The sequence below is a fragment of the Eutrigla gurnardus genome (genome assembly GCF_963514095.1).
Source record: "Eutrigla gurnardus genome assembly, chromosome: 8".
NCBI classification, from domain to species: domain Eukaryota; kingdom Metazoa; phylum Chordata; class Actinopteri; order Perciformes; family Triglidae; genus Eutrigla; species Eutrigla gurnardus.
The window spans coordinates 27,977,275-27,994,924 of record NC_139922.1 but is presented as its reverse complement, the minus strand read 5'-3'; the positions used below and the strand labels follow the sequence as shown (position 1 = coordinate 27,994,924).

Here is a 17,650-nt window from a genome sequence, read left to right as displayed (position 1 = left end):
CCTCCCTCTCACCCCTCCTCACCCCTCCTCACCCCCGCGTGCAGTGCGCCACAGTGAGTTCAGCCCCTTCGGCTGGAGGCTCGGGTTTATCTGGAACCAAAGGGGGAAAGCCATTCAGGGGCTGTGCGCCGCGAGGTAAAGGAACGGCTCCGTGTTGCGGACGCGTAAGGGGGGGAGCGATAGGAACCGAGGATCCGGGGATTTGACCTTTTTTTTCCCCCAGCTGCATCGACGCGGGTTTGTGAGGGACGAGCGGAGGAACCATGACGGTGTTCTCTGCGCTTTGGGTGCTCGTACTGTGCCAGCTTTTGACATCCTCCTCTGCCCAGGTGAGTGCGAGCAAGTGCCGCGTCCCTGCCTCCATCCAGACGGCTTCTTCTCATTTTCTATCAACTTAGTGCAGAAAGTCACTGTGTTGATGCCGACAGTCGCTCTCCAGCCTAAAACCCGGCGCTTTCTGCTATTTTACACTATTGATCCATTGATTCTTCTCCTGAACTGATCGTGGATCGTTATTTTGTCGCTCCTGTTGAGGAGGCCTATTTCTTTTTTACTCAGCCTAATTGTGTGCAGGTGGCTGCGCCTTTCACACTAGTTGGTGAAGTCAGGGTTATGTTTTCCCTGCAGCCTGTGGAATGCGCGCACTGGAGATCAGTGCCTCGGCGCACAATGCCACCTCTGTTCCCTCGGGCTCCCCTGAAGCAGCAGCTCTTAAAAAAAAGAAAATACACAGTGAACTGCGTTTATTTTGTTTACATAAAGGAATTATATGTTCCAGATTTATTTGTGTTTTCATAAAAATCTGGTTTAGCCTTCCTCGTGTGCGTAAAGGGAGATGATGCGTATTTACGCACGGCTGTTCGCCCCATGGCTTTCATGGGTTTTGGAATTTAATTGATATATATATATATATATATATAGTGTTGCATCTTTAGAATTATTTTATTTGGTTAATTCTGTCCTGTGTCATTTCAAAAAAGTATATTTTCTGATACAGTTGATGCCATAATACAGCAGACAGATATTGTCATCCGTTAAACCACAGCCCGGCCTTCATGGAGGCTTCATGGCAGTGAAGGAACAGAGGATGCATACAGTAATATCACTGATTTGGATAAATGTTGTGTTGCAGAGGCCGGGCCCCAGAGGAGCTCCGGGGCCAGAAGGACCCACAGGGCCACCGGGGAGGGATGGCACCGACGTGAGTTCTCTCTACTTTAATATTAATCTGCTTTATCTGCCTTTTTTTTGCCCATTTCACATTTTAAACAACTCCAGTGAGTAGGTTATTTAAAGATGGCATCATCACATTTTAATGTTTTTTTAATTAACCGATATTTCATCCTCATATTCTAAGAAATATTGGGTGTTAAATGATAACCAGAAGTTACACTACTATTTTAAAATGTGTTCGTTTGGAGAGTTTAGTGGTTTCACCTTGTGCGTCACCGTTCTTTGGTAGAAAGGCTTTTCTTTGTGCATAAATGTGTCCGAAATGTTTCTAGATGTTAGTTTTATCACGTCGACTCCTCCCGAAGCCCCTCCCACCAGTAATGATGAAAACATAACCGTGGTTGTCAGGTAGGCAGGGTTTAACCTCTCCTGTCCAACCCTTCAGTGAAGTTAGATTTACATTCACACGTGTGGATTTCCATCATTATTCACTGAAGTTGAAGCCTCGCTGTTTAAGGGGTTTTCTGCTGGTATGGAGGACACGATGTTATACTAAAAAATTAAGAAAATGATTCCATGAGACTTAATTAGCACAAGTTAAAAGAGGAAACTGGATTAGGGGGAAACAAAGTAATCCCCTTTCACATTCATAGAACGTCTGTTTTATGAAAATACTTGTGTATCCATGTCAGGAAATCTTTAGTTGGGATTATTTTTAGGGACTCCGGACACACAGAGGGCCCATTCATACATTCCCCAACCTTGTGAGACGATCTGGTTTCACCTCGCACCTCCTCCCTGCACCTTCACCCCCCACCTCCCCCCACTGTACAAACCCAAGTGAAGCTTTTATCATGTGACCAGTTCATCCTCACGTAGAGCTGAACAGCATCTCCTCTATACTGAAACACAAACTCACTGCTTCACTCTCTTTAATATGTATGTTGGGGTTTGAGAATTTGAATCCGGCATCCCTGAAGCATTCGGGCATGTGTGCACCACATTAATAAAATGTTAATTAATACTTTCTCTCTCATTAACAGGGTAAACCTGGACCTGCTGGACTTCCGGGGAAATCAGTGAGTTTAATTTAGGGACTGCATGAAAGATATTTAGGTGATGAACTTTTCAATCCTCTAGATTTAGGAAAAAAAAGGACCTGCAACATTATTCCTCATGCAAAAGTTAAATTGATTGTTTAACAGTTCATCCTCAATTTAAATGTTAAAATCTAAATGCACCTCATAATGTGTCCTCTGCCTTCAGCCACAAGTAAAATTACCCATTTCATAATTTTTGCACAATCTGCTCCTATCCTTTGATTCAGATGAGGAAAAAACACCACCTTATGCATTTTATTTGGCTTGTGTTCAGATAAAAGTGGTAGAAATTTAAATAGATATTAGAATCACTCATTTATTGTGTTCTACTTCCTCAACATCTCTGCATAGGGCCCTAAAGGGAAGGGTGGAATACCAGGGGAAGCAGGGAAACCAGGTCTGCCAGGACTTCCAGGGGTGGACGTAAGTGTCTTTTGTGAAGGAACGTCAGGAATCGACTGAACTAAATGATTCTGGGTTTGATGGGAGGCATCGTGTGCTTTCTTTGCAGGGTTTGACGGGTCCTGATGGTCCTGCTGGGAAGGACGGACCCCCGGGGGAACCAGTAAGTGTCTCCCGTCTTCTGATCTTTCTAATGCTGAGGATATTCTCTGAAAAGATGCACTCAGTCGGATGTTTTTATCTACTTCAAACCGCCTCCCTCATTAATCAGCTGCTTGAAGCCGCTAGTGTATGCAGGAACACTGCGTTGTGATTGGCTGCTGGTGCTGCTGCTGTACGGAGGATCATAACGGAGGAGGCCTGTGTTTTCCTCTGTCAGCATGGATTTGTCTGGCCGGCTCACCCTCTTGGTGGGAATATTTTTAATGAGGGATCAGAATCGGATTTATTTCTTGCTGCTTCCCTAATCCGGCCCGGAATGTGCAGCGTTTCTTTCCCACCAACCTGAGAGATCGTAGAGGAACGGCGATCCCTCGGCAGCCATCATCCTGCTGGGAGACGAGAGAAAGCAGGATGTGACACATCTATATATATATATATATATATATATATATATATATATATATATATATATATATATATATATATATATATATATTCTGATTAAACAGGAACACGCATTAAATATAAGATATGAAAGATTACAGACCTTCTCTGTAAGGCTGCAAATCCACTGTCAAGACAGATAAACCCCCCCACAGCAATTCAGCTAATTAGCCAACTTAATGAGGACGCTAGCATCAGCCCGTGTCCCTAATTACTCAGATTACTACACTGTCATGGCTGCTTCGTGGCGCTGGAGACAAACAGGAAGAAGCTGGTGGGGTTTGAGACGGTAATCACATGACCAGTTTCTCCAGCTTCTCCCAGCGGTGCAGCGTTTTATTTACAGGCCTCACATCGGTTTGTTTGTGCGTCTCGTGCGCTTTGTTGTCTCGTGTGCACGGCGAAGGAATGCGGCGAATAAGTAACATCGTAGCGCTCTGCTTGTTTTTCTGCCCTCTCACCTCCCAGACAAACCCAAATACAGCTGTGAGGGAGGGAGGCGAGGAGGAGGAGGGGGAGAAATAATCACCCGGGGGGAGGGAGGGGGATTAGAGAAGGGGCTCTGCAGGAAAACACAACTCCATCAGTCGTTTGTTGGTTTTACTGATAAATAATGGACGATCACGCAATCAAAAAGGACAAAGTATTTCAGCTTATCGTCTCTTCCACAACCAAAAAAATGTCAAATTATGACTCAATTAATACACTTTTCTATATTTAAATGATTGTTTTCATTCATCACTGAGACTAAGTTGCATAGTATTTATGATCGGCCGCCAGCAGAACATCCAAATATTACACATCACATGACCTTCCCTTCTCATTAATTGATCACACTTTTTTAGTAATTGACTAATTGCCTCACTGTGAGACTTTTAACCTATTTGAAGGTCTTATTGGGAGAAGAAGATGAAGGCGTACATGCCAGATATACATGAATCTCAAATATTACAATCAATTAAAAGAGCATTATTAGTTTAAATTGTAGACAGTTAACACTAGCACTGTGTATTCTATACAAACAAATACATTTTAACACATTATGAGAAAGAAATATAATAAATTCCTTTCAGTCGTTGCATTGAGAAACATTAATGAAGAATATTTTGAAGGGATGCTGATCTGACTTTGGGATAATCTGGTTCCAGGTTTGCTACCAGTCGTTGTTAATGGTCCAGTCTGATCTTTTATTATGGGATAGTTCAACTGGTATATCCGACAAAAGAAAAGAAAATGGATCATCAAGGATATTAATCTAGACATCCTCATTTCTAACCATTCAGTTATTAATAATCCAAACAAATGCGAACGCAATTAAGTAAATGAAAAAATAACATCACTACTCATGAAACGCGATCAGTACAACAAATGAAAAATGAATAAATAAACTTACATCTGATAAAGATAAACTAGCGGAAGAACGAGGCGTCCTCATGAAGCCGGCCAGCTTCTTTGTTCTCAAAGAGGTTTGTCACAGGTGAGCTGGCTGCCTTTAACGACTCTGAGGCTCCGCCCACACAGGAAGTAGAGAGGCAGGTAGAGGCAAAGTTAGAGTGGGAGGGGCTTTTTGTATTATTATTCTCAATCGGTGTCTGGGAACCCTCAAAGTCCTTAAGCTGAACCCTCAGGGACTCGACTTCGTCACTTTGAAATGCTTTAAATCCAAACAGAACAGCACGTTACCTCCATGACACCAAAACATGTCCTGTAGCCTACCATTGTGGATTTTACTTTGACGTTTTTTTTAGCGCCTGGTTTGAACATCGTCCAGGCTTTTGCCTGGTGAGGTCAAATAGTCCATCTACTCGTTTTTGTCAGCTTCAATAAACTAAATCAAAAGACAACGTCGATGAAAGGTGTGTAATAAAGCTTCGGCTCGCGTTCCCTTAAATCCTTATTGTTAATGTTTCTGTCCAAAATGAATAAGCCATATTCTTTGTTTCCCCCCCGCCTCTGGGTCTCCCCCTAGTAACCCAGCGTTTAAGGTCAGGATGCTATGAATTGTGGGAAATTCCTTAAGGCCACATTGGACCAAGGTTTCTTTTTTGGCTTCATGATGTCTGAGTTTGTCTTGTTCCTCTGCAGGGCGATGCTGGACCTGCTGGGCCACCCGGATCTCCTGTAAGTACGCCCACGGTCTGTTACAGACCCACATTAGACTGGAAGACTTCTCATTCATTGATGCCTTAGAATTTAATCCAATCATCCCCTCGGTGTTTGTGACTTAATTTGCCTTCCTGTGTCTTCCGTAGGGCAGAGGGAGACCAGGAGCAGCAGTGAGTACACAGCACTGTGGATGAATTCAGATCATCTGTAGCTTGTTGCATGTTCATATTACACAATGCCACGGCCCGACACCCAGTGTCTTTTTTTCGTTTCCAGGGTCTACCTGGAACCAACGGGTTGCCGGGCGGAGACGGACCCCAGGGTGCAGCGGTGAGCATCCCTCCGATCTCTCCCATTACACTTCCTGTCATCCTCGAGGAGCAGCTACATCCTCTGATCCAATGAGATTCAAATATTCCTCGCTATTTGTTTTTTTTATTACATCTTTGATGCCCAAATACCCGGTCGGCCACAGGAAACTAGTTTCTCTACTGGAGATGTTTGGATCATCCGATGCACCAACTCAGCTAGTGTTTCAATAAGAGTGTCAGTTTCAGAAGATGCTAAAATATGATATTAATATTTGATTGTCTGGGTCAGACGTTTGGGGTTAGCTATACTATACTATAACTGAAACATTTCTAATTTGAGTAGGGTTGAAAAGTTCTCCCCCGTTCGCGACTTGTTCCCAGACTAGTTAACGAGTCTTAGACTCGGATTGAAGGTGAACAGAGAACTTTCCCCCCGAACTTGGACCTTTCCAACCACATCACTTAGCTGAGATGTTCCAGACAATCAGGAAAAACTCTCATTGTTTATTTTAAACTACTGAAGACGTTACTAATCTGTTTCTCAGGGTGCTGAGGGTCTCGGAGGACTTCCCGGACCTCCTGGCCCCGATGGACCACCAGTGAGTGCAGTCATCATTACGTTCTGCTGTTTTAACATGAAATATCTCTTAAACCTTGTGGTTTCTCCTCCTGCCAGGGTCTACCCGGTACCCTCCATGACCTCAGCGGTGACCTCCTGGTAAGTTTTTCTGTCACGCACCTGTGAGAGCAGCGTAACGAGGGTCGACCCAAGTCCGAGTCCTCAAATGTGTGTGGTCTCTGTCCTCCCCAGTGTCCTGCCATCTGCCCCCCTGGTCCCTCCGGTGCTTCTGGGATGCCAGGATTCAAGGTATTTCTTTAGTGGCCCTCGATGGATTTGATTGGACTGATCTGTTTCTGTATCATCGTGTCTGTATTTCTGCTCATGTAGGGTCACACGGGCCACAAAGGAGACAAGGGGGAGTCTGGGAAAAATGGAGAGAAGGTGAGTTTGTTATCCAACATAAATAATGAGGTGAAATAAGAATAATACACGTCATTTTTCTTGCCGTACTAAGTGCCCTGTTCTGTCTCTAGGGTGACTCTGGTCCACCTGGCCCACCAGGTATTCCTGGGACTGTAGGTCTGCAGGTCAGTTACAGAAAGATGATGTTGCTTTCTTTAATCCGTTGGCAGATTTACGTCAGCTTGCCTAGAGTGTTTAATGTTTTAAAGTGGCTTCATGATGCTGCGTTTCAGGGCCCACGTGGTCTCAGAGGTCTGCAAGGCACCATGGGATCTGTAGGAGACAGAGTAAGCAGCTGTTAGACCTCCTCACTTGTTCAACCTCGTAATGCAGACGTCTGAACTTACAGCTGGTTTCCTTTCACCTTCCTTTGCCTGCAGGGATTGACTGGTTTCAGAGGCAAACCTGGCGCGGCCGGCATCATCGGGAAGACAGTGAGTCTCTCCTGGTTTCTTCCATACTTCCATAAATAAAAAGCCTTTTGGTTTTGGGTTCAATCTTGAATAGACGGCTGGTCCCATCAATGAATAGCTGTGTGTGTTTCATCTGATGTCTCCAGGGTGACGCCGGAGAAAAAGGACCACAGGGATTCAGAGGACCCAAAGGAGAGATTGTAAGTAAAATACAATCATTTGTAGTCTTAAAAGTGTGTAAAAAGTGTATAAATGACCCTATCGTGTCTTGTCACAGGGTAAAATTGGTCCCAAAGGAGGTCCTGGTGGATCTGGACCCAAAGGGGAGCCTGTAAGTGCATATTCTGAATATAAATAATCCATCTTTTATCTACGTCACCTGTCGGGAGGATCATAATGTGATGTCTCCTGTAGGGGATTCCTGGCAGAGATGGCAAGGACGGCACACCTGGATTAGACGGTGAGAAGGTAAGTCGTCTCTGCAGCGCTGTGATGCTTTAATGTGTCGTGCGGCGAGTAAAAGCTGATGTCTGTGTTGACAGGGAGACGCTGGACGCCATGGGGTCGTCGGCGAGAAAGGACCAAACGGACTTCCTGTGAGTTTTCCTGTCTGATTGTTCAAATAAAAGTTATTTAAAGTGGCAGTTTGTCTGTAACGCCTGCTTTGTCTCGGGTCCCAGGGTCTCCAAGGGAAGGCTGGAACAAAGGGGTCTAAAGGAGGAGTTGTGAGTGTTACAACACAGTAAAAAAGTTAAAGTTAAAGATGACATGAGGACAACTTTCATCTTCTCCCTTTGTTTTTGACATCAGGGTGATCCAGGGAAGTCAGGAGAGACGGGGCCCTCTGGAGAGCCAGGTATTCCTGTATGTATCTGATGGATCACAGCCTCTCTGTCATGTCAATCAAACCCCCACAATGTTACACCTGGACTTTACCACAACCCTCTTTTCCCCCCTCAGGGTGACATCGGCGTCCCAGGAGAGCGGGGGATAGCGGGACCCAGAGGAGTGGCGGTAAGTTGCATTACGCATTACGCTGCATTTAAAAATAATCATTGTCCCAATTAGAAGCCAAATGATTACATTTCCTACTGCACAGATGGTCTGTTAAATTTAACTAGTCTATTACCAGACTCCAACGCTTTTTTTTTAAGTGCACTGTTCTCACAGCCAGCGTGGCTAATTGAATGCATCGACCGGAAAAAGATCTTAAAGCACCACGACGCTTAGCATGAGATCAGAATAGAATAGCAGCATGAGAAGCGACTGGCCTGGCTGATTCGCCGGTTTGCCGAGGTGGAGGTGGAGACGAAGGGCCGGCGATGAGAGCAGGTATTCAACAAGGAGGAATTCATCGACAGAAAGGTTTTTGTTTTTCACCAGAGACCCTGCAGAGGAAAGAAAACAGATAAAACAGCAGAGGAATGAACTTCTCACACACTGCACTACATAATGATTCATCAGGCCCATTTGCTGAGTCTCTGTATTTCCATTTACATCCAGTTTGTCTCGCTGCTCCTCCTAATACGATAACATGACGATGCGTCTTCCCAACAGGGAGCTATCGGGCCGACGGGCAACGCTGGACCTCTGGGAGGCAAGGGCTACCAGGTCAGCTGCATGACATCACAAACCATTATCATAGTCTTTTTTTACTTTTCTGTTAACTCACTGGCTGTGTGTGTGTGTGTGTGTGTGTGTGTGTGTGTGTGTGTGTGTGTGTGTGTTTGTGTACTGCAGGGGGTAAAAGGAGCTTTGGGGGATCCAGGTCTTCCAGGTCCGACAGGAATCCGTGGAGAGTTTGGTGAAAGGGTGAGTCTGACGTGTGTGTGACGATATTAAATGTGTCCTGCGGCTTATAATCCATGACACAGTAAAAGGGTGCATTCTTCTAATAATAATAATAATAATAATAATAATAATAATACTAATAATAACAACAAATATATTCTTCTGGTTATTATGTATTAATCTAGTTTAATTGTATGGCTGATAAATTGCTGATTTTCTTTTGAAAAGCATATTTTATTGAGTAAAACTAAGATAACTAAGATAAAATTTTCAGATTTGAGAAGCTGAAATTAGGCATTTATGGCATTTTTCCTGACTTAAAATGATCAAATAGTTTTGATCCATTAACTAATCGTTTAAATCGTTCCAGCTCTAATACAATTTTAAAAAACAGGTCAAAGATAGAAAAATCTTCATTGAGGGCCACTTCTACACAAATTCAAATGCACAACAACACATCTACACACAAACACAGACAGATGTGCAACTACACAGGTACTGCATGTCAGTCCGCAGGTCATCCCACATCACCCCTAGTGGTGTAAACTCAGAACTGCAGCCAGTAGAGCACTCGGACACAAAAAGACCTCCTGTTCAGAATCTGAGGGCAGAACAAAGCCGGTCTTTATACCCGGCTCCTGGTCCCCCTCGACCGGGCCCACCTCACCTTCCTTCATCCCCCCTTTCTACCACAGCCGGCCTTCCACAAATATCTCTACATGGCTCTCATTCATTCTCACTCACTCTCTCTCTCTCTCTCCTTTAGGGGCCAGTTGGAGCTTCTGGAGCTAAAGGAGACATGGTAAACATTCAAGTTAAAGTACAAGCTGGTCAAGTTTAAATACACTACAACCTTCACTGAACGCCCTGTGATAGTCTTCATCCAGATTTATGAAGTTTATAGTAGATACTGGAATACGTTTTATGCTTTTGTTTCTTAATTATGATGCTAAAAACTAAAAATCAGCCCAAGAGATTATCGACTTTTCCTACTCATTGTTTAAATAAAGAGACAAACTAGAGTCGTGTGGTTGAATGGTATAATTGAGATGTTCGGTTGTCTCTCTAGGGTGTGGCAGGAAGTGACGGCCTACCCGGAGAGAACGGAGAACCTGTAAGTATTTAGAATTAGGATATATCATTTTCACCGTCCAATCAGAATACAGACAAGCATTATTACTGACGAGGTTTCTTCATCAGCAGTCGTTAGTTATACGATTGACTTAGAACAGCTGACCAGAAGGAGTGAACACATTACACATATTTTGGGTCTCAGAAAACTATTTTACTTCCTCTGGAATGTTTTAGTCAAAAAATCTTTGGTGAAGCTGCTCTTAGTTTTTCTTCTGCTCAATATCTTTAAAGTGTAAAATCAAGGTGTTTGATGAAAATGTTTTACAGCCATTATTGGCGTTTTGGTTTTGTCTATTTTGTCTTTTTTGTCTTTTCTCACTTATTTGAATGTTTGGATAGCAGTAACAGTAAAGACTGTAACATTCTGTTTAACTAAACATGCCTTTTATTTCACAGGGTCATTTTGGCCCAGTTGGACAAAAAGGAGAGGTGAGCTACGTCAAAGTTTTCATTAACGATCTGTTACTCCTCTTCACACTTTTGCAGCGTTTCATAACTTCACGCCGACCCTTCGAACCAGTCTTCTAGACATGTAGACGAGCTTCTACTAACAGATCAGATGTGTGTGGGTGTAATTATCCACTCCCTCACTCAACATTAAAAATGGAGCCTCGCTCCGAGCTGTTGCTCGCTTGTCAGAGTCGTTGCATACAATTGTGCATCACATTCCAGGTTTGTTAGGATTAATTAGAGATAGGGAATGATGCTTTGGTTTTATTGGCCTGTATCGCTGCTACCGCCACAAGGGAGGCGCCAGTCGCATTAAGCTCCGGCTCAATTTCTGCAATTAGAGACAGTACTGATGAGCCTCACTCTCGCACTCTCATTTGTGCTCATTGGTGTAATTATCAGGCAAAGCAACGCCGTATGAATCCGCCCACGCGTTCGTCTCAACAGACCCAGTTTGCTCCTCGGTTGGTGTTTATTAAACGGTCAAATCAGAGACTTATGGATGCTCCAGTCTGGACGAAATCGATTTCTTCATTTTTGCACGATGTGATGAGTTATTTAATGACTCATTCTTGTTGATTATAGGCAGGAAAGCGGGGTGAACTCGGACCCAAGGGTGTGACGGGTCCACAAGGAGAACTTGGGGCAAGAGGGCTTCCAGGAAAACCAGGAATAATGGGCTTCCAAGGGGAGCAGGGAGTACCTGGAATTGCGGGAAAGACAGGAGTACCCGTAAGTGTTTTTTTTTTATTTTTTTATAATGTGTTAAAAAGCTTGTGATTGATTGCCGCATATTAAATGTTTTCTAATGAACTGTCTGAATGAGCCTACACTTCTAAAATGTCTCATTAACTTGTGTTTCAGGGTAAACTGACGAGCGAGCAGCACATCAGAGAGCTGTGTGGCTCAATGATCGATGGTGAGACACGTTCATCCGTTTCTGTAATTCAAATTCAAACAGTGAACTGGATCATTGACCCTTTTGGTGTTATTTTCTGTTACACAGACCAGATCGGACAGCTGGCGGCTAACCTTCGGAGACCCCTGGCCCCTGGAATGGTTGGCCGCCCGGGCCCTGCAGGGACTGCAGGAATTACAGGAGTTGCTGGTTCCATTGGGCATCCAGGTTCCCGTGGACCACCAGGGTACAGAGGCCTGCCGGGAGAACTCGGAGACCCCGGTCCCAGAGGTATGAAAATTGGAATCACTATGGACTATTGATCTATTGGCGAGATCAGCAGCTCTTCAGTTGTAAAATTACATCATCTAATAATTAGCAAAATAAAGGGTGGAGGAAATTCTCAGAAGTACTATACTCCAAGTAAAAGCCCTGTATTTGAAAAACTGCGTTTTCAGATACTGAGTCCATCAGAGGATCACAAGATAAATCTGAGGGGTCGTGAGATGATTACTGGAGTAGGAAAATAAAAGTTGTGCTATTAAAAAAAAACTTTTCCTTCACCTCGTTTGGCCTTGAACAGTTATTTAAATACAACCATCTGGTGAGATGAGGCTGAATCACTCTTTGGTGGAAATGCTAAACAACTTAACCTCAACTAGGCACCATCAGTTTATTACGCAAGGAGTCACAAGCCCACATTTGGGAACTATTTTGTAAATTCTTCTGAAAAATAACTATTTTGTGAAGTGGAAGTAAATTGTAGTGGAATAAAAAGCATAAATCTAGCAGAGTAAAAGTGCAACGTAGCGTTAAAAATAATATAATTGAAATTCCCCGTCTTCTCAACAGGTGATGTTGGTGAGCAGGGTGATAAGGGAACTATTGGCAAAGCGGTTGATGGGCCCACTGGAGACCAGGGATACCAAGGTATGTGGCCTTACATTTTTCACCCGTCAAACCAAGCCAATAACATTCAGGATGGCTGCATTCACACTTGAATGCTTTACTAGCACAAATGACGCACAGCCATCATTAATATTATCGGTTACATCTGTGCTGCATGCTGTGCCAATGTGAGGAAGTTTGTACAAATGGCACCAAAACAGGGTATAAAAAGATGCAAAACTGTAGTTAAATACCTTTGCTGTCATTCCCTGCACATTGTCCACAGGTCTTCCCGGAGTAGCTGGAATTGTCAAAGATGGGCGCGATGGATCTCAAGGAGATCCAGGTGAGCCTGGAGAGTCAGGCAGGGTAGGTAGGACTGGGCACCAGGGACCTCCTGGAATCTGTGACACAACAGCCTGCCAGGGAGCGTCGGCCGCTGGAAAATCCTCCAACCCCAAAAACCATTAAACTTGACTTTCCTGCAACGTGGTGCCATCCACTCGAAAGGGAGGAAGGGTTGATGAGTGAGGGAAGGAAGAAGAACAGTGGTCACAAAAATGTCCTCTTTATTTAAATGCATGTATCACAAGATGGGAAGAGTAACATCAAACGAGGTGATATTTTTTGAGAGGAATAGAGGAACATGAATACCAGAGCAACTGAGAGACAAAAAAACATCAAGATGACATCCAGAACAAGGTGGACAGAGGCACAGAAGAGTCCAAGAGATCAACGGCATTGCTCCAAAATCTACAGAATCACAACAACAAGACTTGACAAACAACTGGAAAACTAATGATGGGTCCTTTTTGTGTATAAAAACTTTTTACAGGTTGTTTTTCATGCCCCAATTACCTTGTTAAACCCTTCTGGTGGATGACACTTAAAACAACAGTGACCATCTCCGAAGTGAATGTGCATGTATCATGGCCCAATAATGTAAATCACTGGTGTTACCTCAACATACAGCTTACTGTGTAAAATATGGAAATAGGCGACAGAGGCAAAAAGCCTGCCTCAAGAAGCTGTGTATGTATTGTGAAAGGAATAAAAAAACAAATACCCAGGTGCCCAGAAAGTGTGTAGATTAATGCAAAAACTTTAAACTTTTGATAGTCTTTTTTTTCTTTCTTTTTTTTTTACAGCTTGTTTGTTGTTTTTTTAATTACATGTGAAGTTGGTTCTCTAGATTGGAGAATAAATAATAAAATAAAATAAAAACGTGTGGATGCATAAATCAGACATTGTAAAATAAATTTAAGAATCTTAGCAAAGTATTTTCTTTTTTTTCTTTTTTAAACTACAATGACTACATCCACTTTGTACTACCGGTGCTGTAACTATTAAATATACATGACCTTAAATACTATTTATTATTTGTGGGTGACTGTTGTATGTACAGTAAGATGCTACAGCGACATGTTGTAAGAACGAACAAATAAAGCCACTTTTCAGGAAAACATTACTCTTCTCTACATATCAAATGAACAGTCTGTATGTCAGAGTAAAAATGCTAACACCGTGAACATCAGCCAATCCCATCAATTCATACGTTATAAGTTAAACACTTATTTACATTCCTACATTTACGTATATAAAATTAGAAACATTAAATAGAAAATAATATTTGAAACAAGCTCATAAAATGTGCACATATAAATAAAATGTGTGAGATGAATGACAGCTGAAGAGCTGAAATGTTATCAGAGATCGTTAGAGCTCTATCAGCTGTTTTCAAAGGGAAACAGCGCCACCCGTGCATGACTCGGTGAAAAGCCTTTCTCCGAGGGGGGGTTTGTTTTGTTTTTTTGAAAATGCAATAGTGGTATGACACTTCAAACACTGGCTGGATGCAGTGTGGTTTGTTATGCAGCTGGAGAAAACCAGCCATGTCTGAGCATCGGACTACATAGTAATGTAGTCAGAAGCTCCTCTCAAACGATGCTCCTCTCATTTAAAAATGCCCCGACACACTGTCCTAACCTATAGCCAGACCCCGGGGACAACACAAACTTAAATACTGGATTAAGATGAACTCTGATATCTGGCTGATTTATTAGGATAAAGTAGTGAGAGTGTCATTGCTCTACCGCCAGGGGAATGCTCAGTGTCTCATCCTGGTCTGAAGAAAGGCTGCATGGAAGAAAGTGTCCTTCCTCATCAGTGTACGTCTTCTGAAACTCCTGTAAACGGAGAGAATAGCAAATGATCGTCATTAATGATAATACCAATACTGTATTATTTTAAGTCTCCTTTTATTCCACGTGGAGGTGGTTCAGTGCACAATTGCTTCAATTTGCTGGCAATTTCTTTAGCATTTAAATCAAAAAGTTTATGATTTTATATTCCCTAAATAATAAAAAATCATAGAAAGTCTGCTGCATTATTAAATACTCAGGCGGCGGGAGGCAACGTAATTAAGATTTTATCTTCCGGCACCAGGTTTCAAGTCTCAAATTATTCAGTTCGTCAAATGTTTGAACTCCACAAACGTACTTCTTTGATGGCGTCTCCATATATAACCTGGATGTATCTGAGAAAGGCAGTGGTCCACTGCAGCGTGGTCACTTTGTCTGAATCCGGTTTACAGAACGGCACCAGCAAGTTCAGCTCATCGCAGTACAAGCGAATCCTCTTCCTGTGCAGAAGCAAAGATTAGAGAAATGTTCATTGTGTGCGTTTCTCAAACTTTACCGGCTGCTCTTCAGGTGGCTTACAGAGGGCTGCAATAAATGATCACTTATTTTGTCAGTCTGCAATTCTGTTCTTCTAATTTATTCATCGTTCGGTCTAAGAAATGCCAGAAAACCTCACATGACATTTTCCTATAGATCATCAAATTCATAAGTTACATTTGACTTCAATCAACCAAAATGTTTGTTGGTCATGGATCTAAACTGCCAAACAGGAAGTGAGAGCATCCAATGGCCTTAATAGTAGACTGTACCATATTGAGCAGAGTACGGAGAGCACTCCAAGCGACATTGTTAATATTTCTATGTTATGACAACTAGAATAATGGCTAGACTTATAGGTTGTGTAACATAGAACTGTTTATTGTCTAAATTCATTATGCATCAACTGTGGTTTGTGTGCAGGAGGAGCATCTTGTTTAAAAGCAAGGGGTAGAAGCTGATTGTTGGTTCAGTCCAGTAGCCATGGGCTTTCCTTATGTTCTTTTGAAACGTTTTTTTTTTTATATAAAATATAATATATATATAAAATATTATATAAAATATATACAGTATATATATATATATTATATATATATATTTTTAACAAACTCTCCAAAAACCAAACTGATGTAACAGATTTAGACTACAAATAAAACATACACTTAAGCGAAGATTACTCCTGCCTCTGTGTCTTCTCCCTCCAACACTTAGCCAATCCTTACATTATTGATTAACTATCACGCAAGACAAAGTAATACAGCAAATCCACACAATTGAGGAGCCATAACCAGGGAATATTTGGTATTTCTACTCAACTTAAAAAGCAACAAATAGATTATCAGAATATTTATAGATGTATTGTCTTTTGTCAACTAAATGATTAATCAACAAAATTCCAAACACCTTCATCTGATGGGGATATGACTGCTCACCTGCGTTCCCTCTCCTTAATATTGTGTCGCTCCCTGCGCCCGATGTGTGTGCGTCTCTTTGTGGTGCTGCACCCTGATTCTCCAGCGCCGCCTGGGGCAGCTGAAGCACCCTTGTCGGGTTGAGAGCAGCGGGTGCTGCCGTGCATCCTGAAGGCAGCGGGAGCCGCCATATCATCTATGAAAAACACGAGTGCAAGACTTAAGTTAAGACAACAAAAACTTGGAACGTTTAAAATAAGATTAGGTTTAGAGGACTGATTATTACTTTCTGTGTTCATCAACTGCTGCTCCTGAGTTGAGTTGCTGCCACTTGTATAGTGAACTTTCTTTCCAACCATTTCCTTGTGGAAAGTAAATGTATAATTCTTGGGGAGGATTAAACCCTGGTGCGTTTTTGGTTCAACCATGTGAGGAATATGGCTAATCACCTGAGATTAAAACAGGAAAAAAAGGATTGAACAATGAATTCCACCTATGCCTCCTATAAAGCTGTTTTCTTTCCATCTTACTTGTTCACACATGTTGGCGACTGGGTTAAATACACCCCCTAAAAATGGGCTGGAAACCCCAGTTTTCATCCACATATGCATTTGAGGGTGTATTGCTGCCTCTGGAGTTTCTGTAGACTGCTGAAACATTGTCAAAAAACTGAAACACAACAACAGAGATTTCACACACAAAATGAGCACTACTGGGCCGTATTTACTGACAAATACCAACACGCTATATTGGTGACGCCCTACTTGCTGAATACTGCAGACTGAATCTCTTGCTGTCTCGGGGTGTCAGCAAACAGAGTGTTAAACCTTTTCTCCAAGCAGACTCTGGCTGTCGAACCGGATCGATCCTGTGAGGACGCGCTGCTGTTGGCCCGCGGTTCAGTCGGACTGTCTTCATCTCTGACTCTGGCCAGCACAAAATCCGGGACCTCTCCGTAAGAAGTTGGTGTCTTTTCCCCTGGCATCACCAGACAGTGGCCATAAGTTGTAGTCGAAAGGTCGATGGCTTGAGTGGTCCTGGAGGGGGAAATCCCTGTGGCGTCTGTAACCATCACTGTAGCGGGGTGAGATCTGGCAATCGGCAAATTCGGCAGGGCAACGTGTGCATCCATGTGCGTCTGGATAAGGTGCGCGAGGTCAACTTCCGACATCTCCGTCAGAACGAGCTCAGGGCCCAACATCTGCCCATGGTCGCTTGTCAGACATCCGTCATGGCTCAAAACCCCCCCAACAGGGTCGCAGGGGTATTCTCTGGACGATGGCGATACACGGAGGGCGGAAGGAAATGACGACATCCTTCACTCTAGAGAGACAGGAGGGGAAAAAAACATTACTTGTTGTATTCAAGCCAGAACAGCCTACATAGATAATATGTACATGTAGCTAATGTACATACCGGTAGCTATGTAGCTAATATACAAAGTTTTGTAGCGAGTTTACATGAGGGTCACATAGTTATACAGGTAATGTAGATAGATATGTAGCTAATTTACAATGTTATGTAGCTAATGTACAAATCTATGCAGCTAATGTACATATTCAATTAGCTAATTTACATAGCTATGTAGCTAATTTAAATAGCTAAGTAGCTAATTTACAAAGCTATGTAGCTAATGTACAAAGCTATGTAGCTAATTTACAAAACTATGTAGCTAATTTACATAGCTGAGTAGCTCATTTACATAGCTATGTAGCTAACGTACAAAGCTATGCAGCTAGTGTACATTAATGACCTGTTATTAATA

At 42.7% G+C, this 17,650-nt stretch overlaps 2 protein-coding genes across 2 annotated transcripts; one reads left to right on the top strand and one right to left on the bottom strand.

Moving 5' to 3' along the window:
• Nucleotides 1–48: 48 nt before the first annotated feature.
• col9a3 (collagen, type IX, alpha 3) lies at nucleotides 49–13,759 on the top strand. Its single transcript, XM_084016033.1, has 32 exons — nucleotides 49–329; nucleotides 1,133–1,201; nucleotides 2,217–2,252; nucleotides 2,625–2,696; nucleotides 2,785–2,838; nucleotides 5,367–5,402; nucleotides 5,534–5,557; nucleotides 5,664–5,717; nucleotides 6,244–6,297; nucleotides 6,375–6,416; nucleotides 6,510–6,566; nucleotides 6,648–6,701; nucleotides 6,794–6,847; nucleotides 6,956–7,009; nucleotides 7,103–7,156; nucleotides 7,282–7,335; nucleotides 7,413–7,466; nucleotides 7,550–7,603; nucleotides 7,678–7,731; nucleotides 7,816–7,860; nucleotides 7,946–7,999; nucleotides 8,096–8,149; nucleotides 8,693–8,746; nucleotides 8,876–8,947; nucleotides 9,693–9,728; nucleotides 9,996–10,040; nucleotides 10,457–10,489; nucleotides 11,096–11,242; nucleotides 11,375–11,429; nucleotides 11,517–11,699; nucleotides 12,261–12,338; nucleotides 12,583–13,759. Exons 1-32 carry the CDS (start codon nucleotides 264–266, stop codon nucleotides 12,765–12,767), a joined length of 2,037 nt encoding a protein of 678 aa, XP_083872159.1. The 5' UTR covers nucleotides 49–263; the 3' UTR covers nucleotides 12,768–13,759.
• Nucleotides 12,935–17,056, bottom strand: LOC311017804 (uncharacterized protein; the record flags this gene model as incomplete). Its single annotated transcript, XM_084016381.1, has 6 exons — nucleotides 12,935–14,482; nucleotides 14,796–14,937; nucleotides 15,907–16,081; nucleotides 16,172–16,334; nucleotides 16,416–16,554; nucleotides 16,650–17,056. 6 exons carry the CDS (start codon nucleotides 17,054–17,056, stop codon nucleotides 14,378–14,380), a joined length of 1,131 nt encoding a protein of 376 aa, XP_083872507.1. The 3' UTR covers nucleotides 12,935–14,377.
• Between the last annotated feature and the right edge of the window lie 594 nt (nucleotides 17,057–17,650).